This window comes from Pongo abelii, chromosome 19 (genome assembly GCF_028885655.2).
Source record: "Pongo abelii isolate AG06213 chromosome 19, NHGRI_mPonAbe1-v2.0_pri, whole genome shotgun sequence".
In the NCBI taxonomy this organism is placed as follows: Eukaryota; Metazoa; Chordata; class Mammalia; order Primates; family Hominidae; genus Pongo; species Pongo abelii.
This window is the reverse complement of record NC_072004.2, coordinates 5,415,185-5,429,534: the sequence shown is the minus strand read 5'-3', so window position 1 is coordinate 5,429,534 and position 14,350 is coordinate 5,415,185. Positions and strand designations below refer to the sequence as shown.

The 14,350-nt window shown below is 45.7% G+C and overlaps 1 protein-coding gene across 2 annotated transcripts in view; it reads left to right on the top strand.

The window, feature by feature from the left end:
- NLRP1 (NLR family pyrin domain containing 1) overlaps nt 1-14,350 on the top strand; it is a 259,485-nt gene that overhangs the window by 180,548 nt on the left and 64,587 nt on the right. Inside the window, exons 1-5 of one of the 2 annotated variants that reach the window (XM_063717977.1) lie at nt 1,528-4,773; nt 7,068-7,138; nt 7,451-7,746; nt 8,579-8,755; nt 9,492-9,695. In XM_063717977.1, coding sequence (XP_063574047.1) covers nt 4,696-4,773; nt 7,068-7,138; nt 7,451-7,746; nt 8,579-8,755; nt 9,492-9,695 — 826 coding nt within the window. In that variant the 5' untranslated portion in view covers nt 1,528-4,695. Of the gene's footprint in view, nt 1-1,527; nt 4,774-7,067; nt 7,139-7,450; nt 7,747-8,578; nt 8,756-9,491; nt 9,696-14,350 lie in introns of those variants that run through there. The other variant, XM_063717976.1, reaches the window with a different exon arrangement.

Below are 14,350 nucleotides of genomic sequence, written 5' to 3'. Positions count from 1 at the left end.
GTACTCACAGCACATATTGTTCTGGAGCGACTTGGTGAACAAATTTACATACATATAAAGATACATGATAAAATTAAAATTTTATTACCTTAGTATATACAGCAAGCAAAATTAAAACAAGAGTAGGGAGAAAATAAGATGAAAACAGGAGGTAACATTGTAGACATATCATGTGCTTTAAGATTGAACTTGGCATGTACATTTTTAAGAGATGGGCCAAACCTCTGACTTGAAAACCTCCCAGAAGACAAATCAAAGATGCATGCGTCTAGTTGCTTGATGCCGTGGTCGAAAAACAAAAATAATGAACTCTCAAGAGAAGCTTTTTTTTTTTTTTTTTTTTTTTTTGAGATGGAGTCTCACTCTGTCGCCCAGGCTGGAATGCAGTGGCGCGATCTCGGCTCACTGCAACCTCCGCCTCCCGGGTTCACGCCATTCTCCTGCCTCAGCCTCCCGAGTAGCTGGGACTACAGGCACCCACCACCACGCCCGGCTAATTTCTTTTTGTATTTTTAGTAGAGACGGTATTTCATCGTGTTAGCCAGGATGGTCTCGATTTCCTGACCTTGTGATCCGCCCACCTCGGCTTCCCAAAGTGCTAGGATTACAGGCATGAAGCACATTTCTGAACCCAAATTTTTATATGTGTGATCTCTTCAACCCAGAAATTCCTTTTCTACGACTCTATCCCTTGGAGGTACTCACATGTGTGTGATAAGATAACTTGTGTACGAAGCTGGTTATCACCACGTGGCTGGTAACAGGAAAATGCAAATGAAAGCCAGCTAGATTTCCATCAAATTTGACTAATCAAATAAATTATAGTAGATCCAAACTATGAAAAACTCAACAATTACAAAAGAGAAGAAAGAACGACTTAGATCCATATGTACTAACATGAAGGGATCTGCAAAATATTTTAAGAGGAAAAAAATTCACTCCTAAAAAACTTGGGTCCCATATATTTGGCACATAGAAAAGTAACTGTGTTCGTGTAAAACTGTGTTTTTTTTCATGGAACACTGAAACATTCATGTAACATTGGTTATTCCTGGGAAGTAGATCTGATGGTGCAGAAAGTCAAAAGAACATTTTTATTTTTCCCCCTACATATTTCTGTATTATATTTTTATAATCCTAATAAATCTAAACGACAAGATGAAAATGTCATTTTAAAAGTTACATGTAATTGGATAGTAGTATTGCATCAATGTTTTCAGCTTCCTGAATTTTATCATTGTACAGTGGCATATAAGAAAACATCCTGATTCTTAGTAGATACTGCCAGAGTTCTCAGAAGTAAATGTTATGGGCCAGGTGTGATGGCTCATGCCTGTAATGCCAGCACTTTGGGATGCTGGGGGGGTGGGGGGCGGGCAGATCACCTGAGGTCAGGAGTTCGAGACCCGTCTGGCCAACATGGCAAAACCCCGTCTCTACTAAAATACAAAAATTAGCCAGGCATGGTGGCAGGCACCTGTAATCCCGGCTACTAGGGAGGCTGAGACAGGAGAAACGCTTGAACCCAAGAGGCAGAGGTTGCAGTGAGCTGACATCGTGCCACTGCACTCCAGCCTGGGCAACAGAGCAAGACTCCATCTCCGGAAAAAAAAAAAAAATGTAAATGTTATGATATCTGCAACTTACTCCCAATAATCAGCAAACATAATTAAAAGATAAAATAAAACAATAGTAAATGTTAATAATTGGTGAATCTAGGTTAAGGTTATATGAGAGTTCACTGTACAACTCTTGACATTTTCCTGTAAGTTTGAAATGTTTTCAAAGTAAAAAGAGTCTCTGAAAAGTTATGCATGACGTCCTCCTTTTAGCATAGAGACCTGGGTATGCCTTGCCTGGTTTCTAAGAGGACCTTATTGGTGGGTGTTTTAGGCCTATAAAGCAGGAACCAGTCATTGTTCTTTACTGAGATTTAAATGCAGTTAAGAAGGTCAAATGAGAATACTCAGAGTGAGAGATGCGTTCTGTTGTAACTGATGTAAATTGACTGTGACCTTTGGCTATCGTGTGTTCTTGGAAGATGGTGATGCAAGTGTGTGTATTCTTGTCCAAGTTCACAGGACATTAAAGCAGACCATGGTAGGGGCAACACCAAGTCCTAATATTTCCTTCACTTCACACTGGAGGAAAGACTAGAAGGAGGAAGAGGAGTAACAAGGAGAGGAGGAGGGCTGGATGAACTAGACTAGGTTTTTAACAAAAGATTTCACCTGTTGATGTTCAAAGCATCATTTTATCTAAGCCTGAAACACACCAACTTGGGGGAAATGAATTGTCAAACTATTGAGATGATCTTGTTGGGTCCATAATACTGCTGGATACAGTGAGTTCCTTTTCAAAGGTTCTGCTCGTTCAATTCTCTCATTCTTTGTCCTCTATTTTCAAAGCCTAACTGTTTTCCCTCCTTGCCCCTAGTTACGGTAAACAACTTTCCAGCCTTCCCAATCTGTAACTCACATCCATTCCCAATCTGTAACCCACATCCATTCGCAATCTTTAACAACCCACATCTGTATCTTATTTGGCCAAAACTGCTCTTCCTGCTGCTGTAGCCCCCACCCCTGCTCCATTTGAAGTAGCCAATCAGGATCAGCTTAGACTGTGCAGTCCAACTCCAGCCAATGGGGACCAGACACAGTATCAGGGACTGACTGTGTTAGGGATAAAAACCCCTTCCCTCCTTTGTTCAGTGTGCTCTTGCAGTGGCCAGAAGGGCAAGCGGCACCCTTCTCCAGAAGTAAATTTGCCTTGCTGAAAAAATCCTTTATTTGAGTGCTCATTTTCTTTGTGACTCCGAGCTTTTATTTCCAACAATACCAAGCACACACCTGAAGGGACTAGATATTTCCATGTCTATCATCCTGGAAGGAGGATAATCCTGGGGCCTGTGCTAGGAGTGATGTGAATGTAGGACAGCTTGTTCTCTTTCTAAGTATTAGAGCCAGAGGGTCCTGGCCTCCAAAGGGCAGAGGAGGCTGGAGAATCTTGAGGCAGGGCAATGACCTGCCTGTGTGTAATGGAAAGCACCAGAGCTGCAGAGGGCTCCAGCTGGAAAAGGGATAGCAGGGATGATCCTGGACCAGAGAGGGCTCTGAGGACAGTGTGAGCCACAGCTACAGAGAGTGACGCCCTGATGTATTTACCATCCTTCATCCCTGAACCTTGGGGAAGGTCTTGCTCAAAATCATAGCCTCATGTCACGGTCTCAGCTGTGCCGTGAATTGGGAAAATCTTGTCCCACATTTCAGGAATGGGCCAGAAAAGAGCCGTGCCCTAAAATGGTGGTGACAGAGAGGACACCTGGGCCCAGCAACTTCAGGAGGATAGAAATGGGGTCTAAGACCAAAGGGACGACAGCAAGGTAGTCAAGACCAGTCGATCAGAGGGGAACCGAGAACTGACTTCAGAACCCCATGAGGCAATGCCTGGGACACGCTTAGAAATAGGTGGGAGGAGAGGAATTTCAAGGAGGCTGATTTCAAGTTATCCAGATCTGGATTCAGGTCATAGTAATTTGAACCTAAAGAGAAAGCCTCACTGTACTCTGCTGGAGTATTGGCCATACAGATATCCCTCATGAGTTAAGTTTTAATTGAAAATAGCATGACTTGAATAAAAGTGAGTTTTAATGTGTTCCTAAGATGCCTCAAGGAAAGGAAACAAAGACCCAAAGCACCAGAAACAGGGATAACTTTAAAAATTCAGGCTCAGAGAGGGCCAGGGGGTCCTCTCCACCAAACCCATGAGGCTGCTTCAATGCACAGAAAGTACTTGAGTGCCATCTAGTGGCCAGAGTGAGTAGCTGTTTAGAAGGATAAAAAGGAAAGCGTTCAGAAGACGTTCAATGTCTGTGGTATTGATTGTGCTGACATTGTGGGCCAGGCACTGATTTAGGCATAGCGGATACAATAGTGAACAAAACAAGCCAAGTCCTGTCTCCAGGGACCTAACATCCTATTGGCAGGAGGGGGTGACAGAAGGTAAACAAATAAACAAGTCTGTAACGTCAGGCAGTAATAAGTGTCATGCGGAAAAATGAAGCAGGGAATGGAGGAATACTACTTTACAGAAGGTTGGATAGCACAACTCTGAATATCTGGGGAAACTATTCCAAGACAATGGAAAGACTAGTGCAAAGGCCCTGGAGTGAGAGTATTCTTGGCATATTCAAGGAACAGGGAAGACACTAAGAGGATCCAGTGAGGGAGGGGGATAGGGTAGGAGATAATGCTGGAGAGATATCAGGGGCTAGATCATGCAGCCCCTGGGAGCCATTGGGAGGACTTTGGGGGATTTGGAGAGTTTTTTGTTGTTGTTGTTGTCGTTGTTTGGTTTGGTTTTGTTTTGTTTGAGACTGTGTTTCACTCTTGCCACCCAGGCTGGAGTGCAATGGTGCGCTCTCATCTCACTTCAGTCTCTGCCTCCCAGGTTCAAGCAATTCTCCTGCCTCAGCCTCCTGAAGGATTACAGCATGCACCACCACACCCGGATAATTTTTTTTGTATTATAATTATTAGAGATGGGATTTCACCATGTTAGCCAGGCTGGTCTTGAACTCCTGACCTCAGGTGATCTGCCCGCCTCAGCCTCCCAAAGTGCTGAGATTATAGGCATGAGCCACTGTACCTGGCTGGATTTGGGAAGTTTTTTATTTCATAGGGACAGGGTCTTGCCATGTTTCCCAGACTGGTCTTGAACGCCTGGCCTCAAGCGATCCTCCCGCCTCAGCCTCCCACAGTGCTGGGATTACAGGTATGAGTCACCGCGCCTTTGGTTGGACTTTGGTTTTTACTCAGAGTGAGATGGGGAGTATGGGAAAGTTTTGAGCTGAGAAGTGACCTGACCTAATTTATGCTTTAAGTGGATAATTCTGGCTGCTAGACTGAGAGTAGACAGTAAAGGGGCAGCATCAGCATGGGTGGGGAACACGTGGGAGGCTAGCACAATGATCCCAGTAAGAGATGACTGAAGGCTGGACCAGCAGCCCCAGTGGGCGTGGTGGGAAGGGTCAGGTTTCTGATCTATTTAACAGGTTGAGTGGATCTCCAGTGGCCAGTGATTTAATCAATTGTGCCTATGAAGTGAAACCTCCAAGAAAACCCCACAGTTTTGTTTGTTTGGGGTTTGGAGAGCTTCCAGGTTAGTGAAGCAGGGAGGTGCAGGGAAAGTAGGGTGCCCAAGAGGGCAAGGAAGCGCTGTGCCCCTTCCCCACCCACACTTGATCTCAGCATCTCTTTCCATTGGGCTATTCCTGAGCCATGTCCTTCGTCATGAACCGATAATAAACAAAGTGCTTTTCTCAGTCCTGTGAGTCATTTCAGCAAATTATTGAACCTGCCGGGGACTGTGGGAACCCTTGAATTTGTCACCAAGTCAGACAGAGATGCCAGTGGTCTGGGCACCCCATTTGCAACTGGCATCTGATGTGAGGCCAGCTCTTCACTGAGCCCCTAAACCTGTGAGGTTTGATGCCGACTCCAGGCAGTTAGTATCGGAATTGCGCTGTAGGACACCAGTTGGTGTCTAGAGAGTTGGTGCCGGAACTGGCTGGTGTGAGGAGGAAAAAAAGCCCACACAGCCCTCCTCCAGGCCATTCTTCCCGCTACATGGAGTCTCAGGGTCCTTCACAGAGTGCTCAGAGCCTCCCGATCATCCCACTTTTAGCACAGCGCTTTTCCACTTCTGGTCAGTCTGATATTAGAATGTCCTACAATGTGCTTATTAGCTATTTTTTTAAAACTAACATTTATAAAATTTATTTAGGCCAGGCACGGAGGCTCACACCTGTAATCCCAACACTTTGGGAGGCCGAAGTGGGCAGATCACCTCGGATCAGGAGTTCGAGACCAGCCTGGCTTAACATGGTGAAACACCATCTCTACTAAAAATACAAAAAAATTAGCCAGGCATGGTGGCGAGCGCCTGTAATCCCAGCTGTCCAGGAGGCTGAGGCAGGAGAATCGCTGGAAACTGGGAGGTGGAGGGAGGTTGCAGTGAGCCAAGATCTTGCCACTGCACTCCAGCCTGGGCGAGAGAGACAGACTCTAAGGCCTTTTGCTGAATTGAAGCCTCTTGATAAACCTGTGATATCCCATTTAATAGATGGGCAAACTGAGGCTCAAAGAAATAAATCAGGCACATAAGGAGTCCTTGTCCAAGCAAGCCGTGGGTTGAAGCCTGGGCTCTGCCAGTCCAAGTGAAACCAAAGCATCTCCAGAGATTCCTGGTGGTGTGTTACATCAGCAAATGAGTTAGGTAATGTCATTCCTCAAACTGAAGTCAGTGGCATCTTGCAGATTCCACGAAAGAGGAAGTCTGCACCTAGCTCCCGGAGGCCTGCTTGCAAGAATGAGGAAGGGGCTGTTCTGCTTTCAGGTGGAAATGTTCACCAGCTAAGTGCTGGGCTGCGCAGAAGGCAAACAGCCCCCTGGGCCTGGAACACATGCTTTAGTGCCCCTGGTAGCATGGCAGGACATGCAGTGCAACTCAAGAAGCTCCCAAAACCATGAGAGGCTGGGAAAAATGCTCCCTGGCCCAGTTCTAATGTTTCCCAATAAGGAGCTGCCCGGGCAGACACAGGGGGCCCCACCCATCCTGAGAGGCTGGGCCTGGGCTGCAGACACAACTGCTTGGAGAGTCTGCATCCTGGCTCTGCAGACAGGCTCTAGGTGATGGGCTGGCGGAGTGCCCATGTGGAGATGCACACACCGTGTTTAGTATGGGCCTGTACCTGCTGCAGTGTCAGCTAGTCTGGGCCTGTGCCCCTCGTCCACCTACAGATGCCATGTGGCCTGTCTGAATATGTGACTCTGAGTCTCATCTACTTAGGCCTGGTTTGATCCTACCCCCTGGCTACGCCCCTTGTGGGTTTCTTCTGGGTGACATTTCCTTCCTGCTCTTGTTGACTGGGGGCTGTTCTTGCTGGCTGGTGCCCCAGGGCCTGGAGAGGTCTGAAGAGACCTGGGAGCCAGCAGTCCTGGGCTCCGCTCTGGGTTCTGAAAGCCCATTCCCTGCTCTGAGGCTCCTCCCACCCCACCTCTTCTCAGCCTTGCAGCTCAAGGGTTGATCTCAGGAGTCCAGGACCCAGGAGAGGGAAGAATCTGAGGAACACAGAACAGTGAGTGTTGCCCACACCCCATCCCCCATCACCACATCTCCCCTCACCCTCACCCTCCCTGCCTGACCCTGGGCCCCATTCCAGCACCTCCCTATCAGCTGACTTCTTCCAGTGTCTCACAGACCCCTCTGGGCTCCTCCCTCCCCTAGCTTTTCCTACCACACTCCCCCTCTATCGGCGTCTATCTGCAGGTGCCCTGGGGTTTATAAAACTGGGTTCTGAATGCTGAATAAGAGACGGTAAGAGCCAAGGCAAAGGACAGCACTGTTCTCTGCCTGCCTGATACCCTCACCATCCGTGAACATCCCCCAGACACCCCCTTAACTCCAGGACAGAGATGGCTGGCGGAGCCTGGGGCCGCCTGGCCTGTTACTTGGAGTTCCTGAAGAAGGAGGAGCTGAAGGAGTTCCAGCTTCTGCTCGCCAATAAAGCGCACTCCAGGAGCTCTTCGGGTGAGACACCCGCTCAGCCAGAGAAGACGAGTGGCATGGAGGTGGCCTCGTACCTGGTGGCTCAGTATGGGGAGCAGCGGGCCTGGGACCTAGCCCTCCATACCTGGGAGCAGATGGGGCTGAGGTCACTGTGCGCCCAAGCCCAGGAAGGAGCAGGTGAGTGGACAAAGGACCCCTCTGCCCGCGGGACATCCCCTGGCCCCCATGCCTGCCGTGCCCTCTTGGGACCCCACCACTGAGCCCTCCCTGCCAGGCCTTCCTCTGGGCAATGACACGGAACTGCCCTCTCAAAGGGGGATCCAGGCCTCAGACTATGCTGGAGCTGGGAGACTTGCTGGGGGGCCCTTGCTGCACCTCAGAGCCCCACACGCTCTTCTATTTCAAGTGCATTCCCGGTACTCGCCTGGCATTGTAGTTATGAGCACGGACTTGGGAGTCAGGCACTATCACCAGTCCTGGCACTATCACCCTGGGCCAATCACTTCACTGCTCTCAGCCTATTTATCTGTCTGCAAAATGAGAGAGTGAGAGCCGCCTCCCTGAGCTGTGTGAGGGTTAAAAGAGATCATCCAGGTTAAACATTTAGCACAGAGTCTGATATACAGTAAGTGCTCAATAAATAAGATCTCCCATTGCTGTTGTTGCTGCTGCTGCTGTTATTATTACTATTAGCCGCCCTGGGTTGCAGATGCCGTTGGCCCAATAAAGCACAGCTGAGGCTCAGTAGGAGTCGTGATTTACACAGGGAGATAGTCAGGACCAAGACAGATATGCAAATTTCCTGATCCTAGATCAGGACTTTTTGCCTAGCAGTATCTATAAGAACATCATTCTTCAGACAAGCCTCTAGAGGAAGTTGTAGAGGGCTGCAGCAGGTTCACTGGTGTATCCTGACCTCTCTTGGTTGAGAGAGGAGACCAGCTCAGTTCCCTGGCACCTGCCCCTGCCCTTCTGATGTGTCTCCAACCTCTTTGTCTCTTTTCTGTAGGCCACTCTCCCTCATTCCCCTACAGCCCAAGTGAACCCCACCTGGGGTCTCCCAGCCAACCCACCTCCACCGCAGTGCTGATGCCCTGGATCCATGAATTGCCGGCGGGGTGCACCCAGGGCTCAGAGAGGAGGGTTTTGAGACAGCTGCCTGACACATCTGGACGCCGCTGGAGAGGTGAGGCTTGCTGAGTCAGGCCAACAGCCCTGGGTGGAGCTGTGAATCAGCTGGTGGGCCCCACCCAGAGGATCATGTCTGTGCATGGGGACCTGACATGGGGGACAGCAGAAGAAGGATAGGGTTGCCAGGATGGGCTGTGAGAGGTAGACCTGGAAATGATCTTTCAGGGACCTTCCGTGCTGAGATTGCACCCTTCCTCATTTGGCAGATGGGGAAGCTGAGACCCATGTGGGTCAGGCAATGAGTCTTACCTAACTGGGTGCCCAACTCGTGACATGGTCCTTGCCCAAGGAGAACTCAGCTCATAATATTGATGGGCTCTGAAGATCCTTAGGGTCAGGATGGTCCAGAAGTTCCAAGGAGGACTCTGTTTTCCAGACAGACCCCAAGAAGAGGCTAGGCTTAGTCCTCGGCCCAAGCCAGCTCCCTCACATGACTTCTCTCTTCACTACTAAGAGGATAAAATTGTCCCTCTACTTCAACATGGTTTTCTTTTTTTTTTTTTTTATTATTTTTTTTTTCTTTTATTATTATTATTATTATCATTATTATACTTTAGGTTTTATGGTACATGTGCGCAATGTGCAGGTAAGTTACATATGTATACATCAACATGGTTTTCAAAATATTATTAAGACCCATCTCTCAGGACTGTTGTGAGAGTTTAAAATATATGCACCTAAAAGAAAATAAATGTTCAGTAAATGGTGATTTTTCTTTTCATTCCCCCCAGAAATCTCTTCCTCACTCCTCTACCAAGCTCTTCCAAGCTCCCCAGACTATGAGTCTCCAAGCCAGGAGTCACCCAACGCCCCCACATCCACAGCAGTGCTGGGGAGCTGGGGATCCCCACCTCAGCCCAGCCTAGCACCCAGAGAGCAGGAGGCTCCTGGGACCCAATGGCCTCTGGATGAAATGTCAGGAATTTACTATGCAGGTGAGACCCTACTGAGCTCCTGACGGGGTGGTGAGGTGGGAGAGACAAATGCATGGACAAAGAGTCCCCTGGGGACCAGGTTGGCAGGCTGAGCAGAGGTTCTGGAAAACATCTGAAATTTCCCTCAGGAAATCCCACCCTTGGAGCCTCTCCACTGGTCCAAGGCACTGTTTCCAGGAGGCACCTGGGCATTAAAATACAGATGTGTTACCCAGCACATCTGGGGACAACAGAGCAAGGATGGGGGAGCCTGGGTGGGGTTACACATCACCTGGTTTACTGGACAGGGCACTGGCCTGGGGTCAGGAGAGCTGGATTCAATTTCCACTGAGCTCCTCACCCCACAAGTGGCCTACAGCTAGTCCCATGCCCGTCAGTGCTCACTGGACATGTCCAGGGCTTTACATGTACATTGGACTTAAATTTCACAACCACTCCATGAGATAAATATTGCTATTATCATACCCTGGAGATGAGAAAACCAAGGATTAAAAAGATAGTCTCACAGTTTGTACTAGCAAAGATGGAAATCAGCCTTCACTCTCTCTCACGCAGCAATCCACACCTTTAACTCTTACACAGGGAGTGCCCTCATCTGGGCAATGAGGACAGTCATACTAAAGCCATAGGTACAGAGGCTGCTGATGCCACAGGCTCCTTAACCACTAAACCACGCTGCCTCTCAATGCCAGGGGATGCCTCCTTTGAAATCTGACAGATTTTAAGTTAAAAGGATTTCTTCTGCACCCAGCAAGGAGTGAACTTATAGATTTCGTGGTCCTATATGGCTTAGGATCAAAGTGTATCAGTTTACTTAATTACTTACACCACCTGTGCTTCAAAAAAAGAACCATGTAACAAACCTGCACATATACCACCTGAGTCTAAAATAAAAAATAAATAAACTCATATTTTTAAAATCTTGATAGGGTATATAAGGAAAGAGCAACATTCAAGTTAAACTAAGGAAAACAGAAAGTCAAGAAAGGAAGATTCTAATACTTGACTCTAAGTTGTTCCTTTCTATATCTGAGAATCACAAAGATAACTTTTTCTAAGAATTATTTTGTAAATTAAAAAATCCAAACAACAAAGACAATTAAAACTGAAAAACAGAAAAGAAGGAAGATAGGAAGAATATAAAGACATATCACAGCCATCTATAGAAGCATAAAAATGCAATAACCTTAAAAGTGAAAAAAACAAGTATGAAAACCACAAAGACTAACTCATTGCTATAAATAAAGTTTCCATCAATTGTGGGCATTCTAGCAACACTGGCAAAAGGGGAAATATAATGGGTTACACAATACCTGTTACTCAATAGAAAAGACCAATGCAAGGGAAATAACATTTTTCCCTGATTCTAAATTCTAAGGGAATTCTTCAAATAGGGAACTTAAAAAAAAGACAACAACAACAAACTTTTATTTTAGTTTCAGAAACACATGTGCAAGTTTGTTATATAGGTAAATTACGTGTCACAAGTGTTTGGTGTACAGATTATCTTGTCGCCCAGGTAATAAGCATGGTACCTGTTAAGTTGGGTTTTTTGTTTGTTTTTGTTTTTGTTTTTTGTTTGTTGTTTTTTGGGTTTTTTTGAGACAGAGTCTTGCTCGGTCACCCAGGCTGGAGTGCAGTGGCGTGATCTCCACTCACTGCAAGCTCCACCTCCTGGGTTCACGCCATTCTCCTGCCTCAGCCTCCCGAGTCGCTGGGACTACAGGTGCCCGCCACGAAGCCCTGCTAATTTTTTGTATTTTTAGTAGAGATGGGGTTTCACCATGTTAGCCAGGCTGGTCTCGAACTCCTGATCCGAGGTGATCCACCCACCTCGGCCACCCAAAGTGCTAGGATTACAGGTGTGAGCCACCGCACCTGGCCCAGTAGTTTTTTAATCCTTACCCTCCTCCCACTCTTCACCCTCAAAAGGTCCCAGTGTCTATTGTTCCTTTTACGTGTCCATGTGTACACAATGTTTACCTCTAACTTATGAATGAGAACATGCAGTATTTCGTTGTCTGTTCCTGTGTTAGTTCACTTATAATGCTCTACAGCTCCATCCAAGTTGCTGCAAAGGCATGATCTCATTCTTTTTTCTGGCTGTGTAGTATTCCATGTGTAAATGTACCACATTTTCTTTAGTCTATGGTTGATTCCATATTGGTGCTGTTGTGACTAGTGCTGCAATAAACATATGTACATGCATCTTTATGGTAGAATGACTTACATTCCTTTGGGTATATACCCAATAATGGGATTGCTAGATTGAATGATAGTTCAAAGTTCTTTGGGACAGTGGCTGAACTAATTTACATTCTTACCAGCAGTGTATAAGTGTTCCTGTTTCTCTGCAATCTCACCAATATCTGTTATTTTTTGACTTTTAAATTTTAGCCATTCTGATTGGTGTAGAACAGTATCTCATTGTGGGTTTGATTTGCATTTTTCTTTTTTTTTTTTTTTTTCTTTTTCCCCAGAGAAGGTCTCTTTTTTTATTCTATTCTGGCCTTCAACTGATGGAATGAGAGCCACCCACATCAGGGAGGGTGATATTCTTTTTTTTTTTTTTTTTTTTTAATACTTTAAGTTCTAGGGTACATGTGCACAATGTGCAGGTTTGTTACATGTGTATACATGTGCCATGCTGGTGTGGTGCACCCATTAACTCGTCATTTACATTAGGTATATCTCCTAATGCTATCCCTCCCCCCTCCCCCCACCCCACGACAGGCCCTGGTGTGTGATATTCCCCTTCCTGTGTCCATGTGTTCTCATTGTTCAATTCCCACCTATGAGTGAGAACATGTGGCGTTTGGTTTTTTGTCCCTGCGATAGTTTGCTGAGAATGATGGTTTCCAGCTTCATCCACGTCCCTACAAAGGACATGAACTCATCCTTTTTTATGGCTGCATAGTATTCCATGGTGTATATGTGCCACTTTTTCTTAATCCAGTCTATCATTGATGGACATTTGAGTTGGTTCCAAGTCTTTGCTATTGTAAATAGTGCCACAATAAACATACGTGTGCATGTGTCTTTATAGCAGCATGATTTATAATCCTTTGGGTATATACCTAGTAATGAGATGGCTGGGTCAAATGGTATTTCTAGTTCTAGATCCTTGAGGAGTTGCCACACTGTCTTCCACAATGGTTGAACCAGTTTACAGTCCCACCAACAGTGTAAAAGTGTTCCTATTTCTCCACATCCTCTCCAGCACCTGTTGTTTCCTGACTTTTTAATAATCGCCATTCTAACTTGTATGAGATGGTATCTTATTGTGGTTTTGATTTGCATTTCTCTAATGGCCAGTGATGATGAGCATTTTTTCATGTGTCTGTTGGCTGCATAAATGTCTTCTTTTGAGAAGTGTCTGTTCATATCTTTCACCCACTTTTTGATGGAGTTGTTTGTTTTTTTCTTGTAAATTTGAGTTCTTTGTAGATTCTGGATATTAGCCCTTTGTTAGATGAGTAGATTGCAAAAATTTTGTCCCATTCTGTAGGTTACCTGTTCACTCTGATGGTAGTTTCTTTTGCTGTGCAGAAGCTCTTTAGTTTAATTAGATCTCATTTGTCAATTTTGGCTCTTGTTGCCATTGCTTTGAATGTTTTAGATGTGAAGTCCTTGCCCATGCCTATGTCCTGAGTGGTATTGCCTAGGTTTTCTTCTAGGGTTTTTATGGTTTTAGGGCTAACGTTTAAGTCTTTAATCCATCTTGAATTAATTTTTGTATAAGGTGTAAGGAAGGGATCCAGTTTCTGCTTTCTCCATATGGCTAGCCAGTTTTCCCAGCACCATTTATTAAATAGGGAATCCTTTCCCCATTGCTTGTTTTTCTCAGGTTTGTCAAAGATCAGATGGTTGTAGATGTGCGGTATTATTTCTGAGGGCTCTGTTCTGTTCCACTGGTCTATATCTCTATTTTGGTACTGGTACCATGCTGTTTTGGTTACTGTAGCCTTGTAGTATAGTTTGAAGTCAGGTAGCATGATGCCTCCAGCTTTGTTCTTTTGGCTTAGGATTGTCTTGGCAATGTGGGCTCTTTTTTGGTTCCATATGAACTTTAAAGTAGTTTTTTCCAGTTCTGTGAAGAAAGTCATTGGTAGCTTGATGGGGATGGCATTAAATCTATAAATTACCTTGGGCAGTATGGCCATTTTCACAATATTGATTCTTCTATCCATGAGCATGGAATGTTCTTCCATTTGTTTGTGTCCTCTTTTATTTCATTGAGCAGTGGTTTGTAGTTCTCTTTGAAGAGGTCCTTCACATCCTTTGTAAGTTAGATTCCTAGGTATTTTATTCTCTTTGAAGCAATTGTGAATGGGAGTTCACTCAAGATTTGGCTCTCTATTTGTCTGTTATTGGTGTGTAAGAATGCTTGTGATTTTTGCACATTGATTTTGTATCCTGAGACTTTGCTGAAGTTGCTTATCAGCTTAAGGAGATTTTGGGCTGAGACGATGGGGTTTTCTAAATACACAATCATGTCATCTGCAAACAGGGACAATTTGACTTCCTCTTTTCCTAATTGAATGCCCTTTATTTCTTTCTCCTGCCTGATTGCCCTGGCCAGAACTTCCAACACTATGTTGAACAGGAGTGGTGAGAGAGGGCATCCCTGTCTTGTGCCAGTTTTCAAAGGGAAT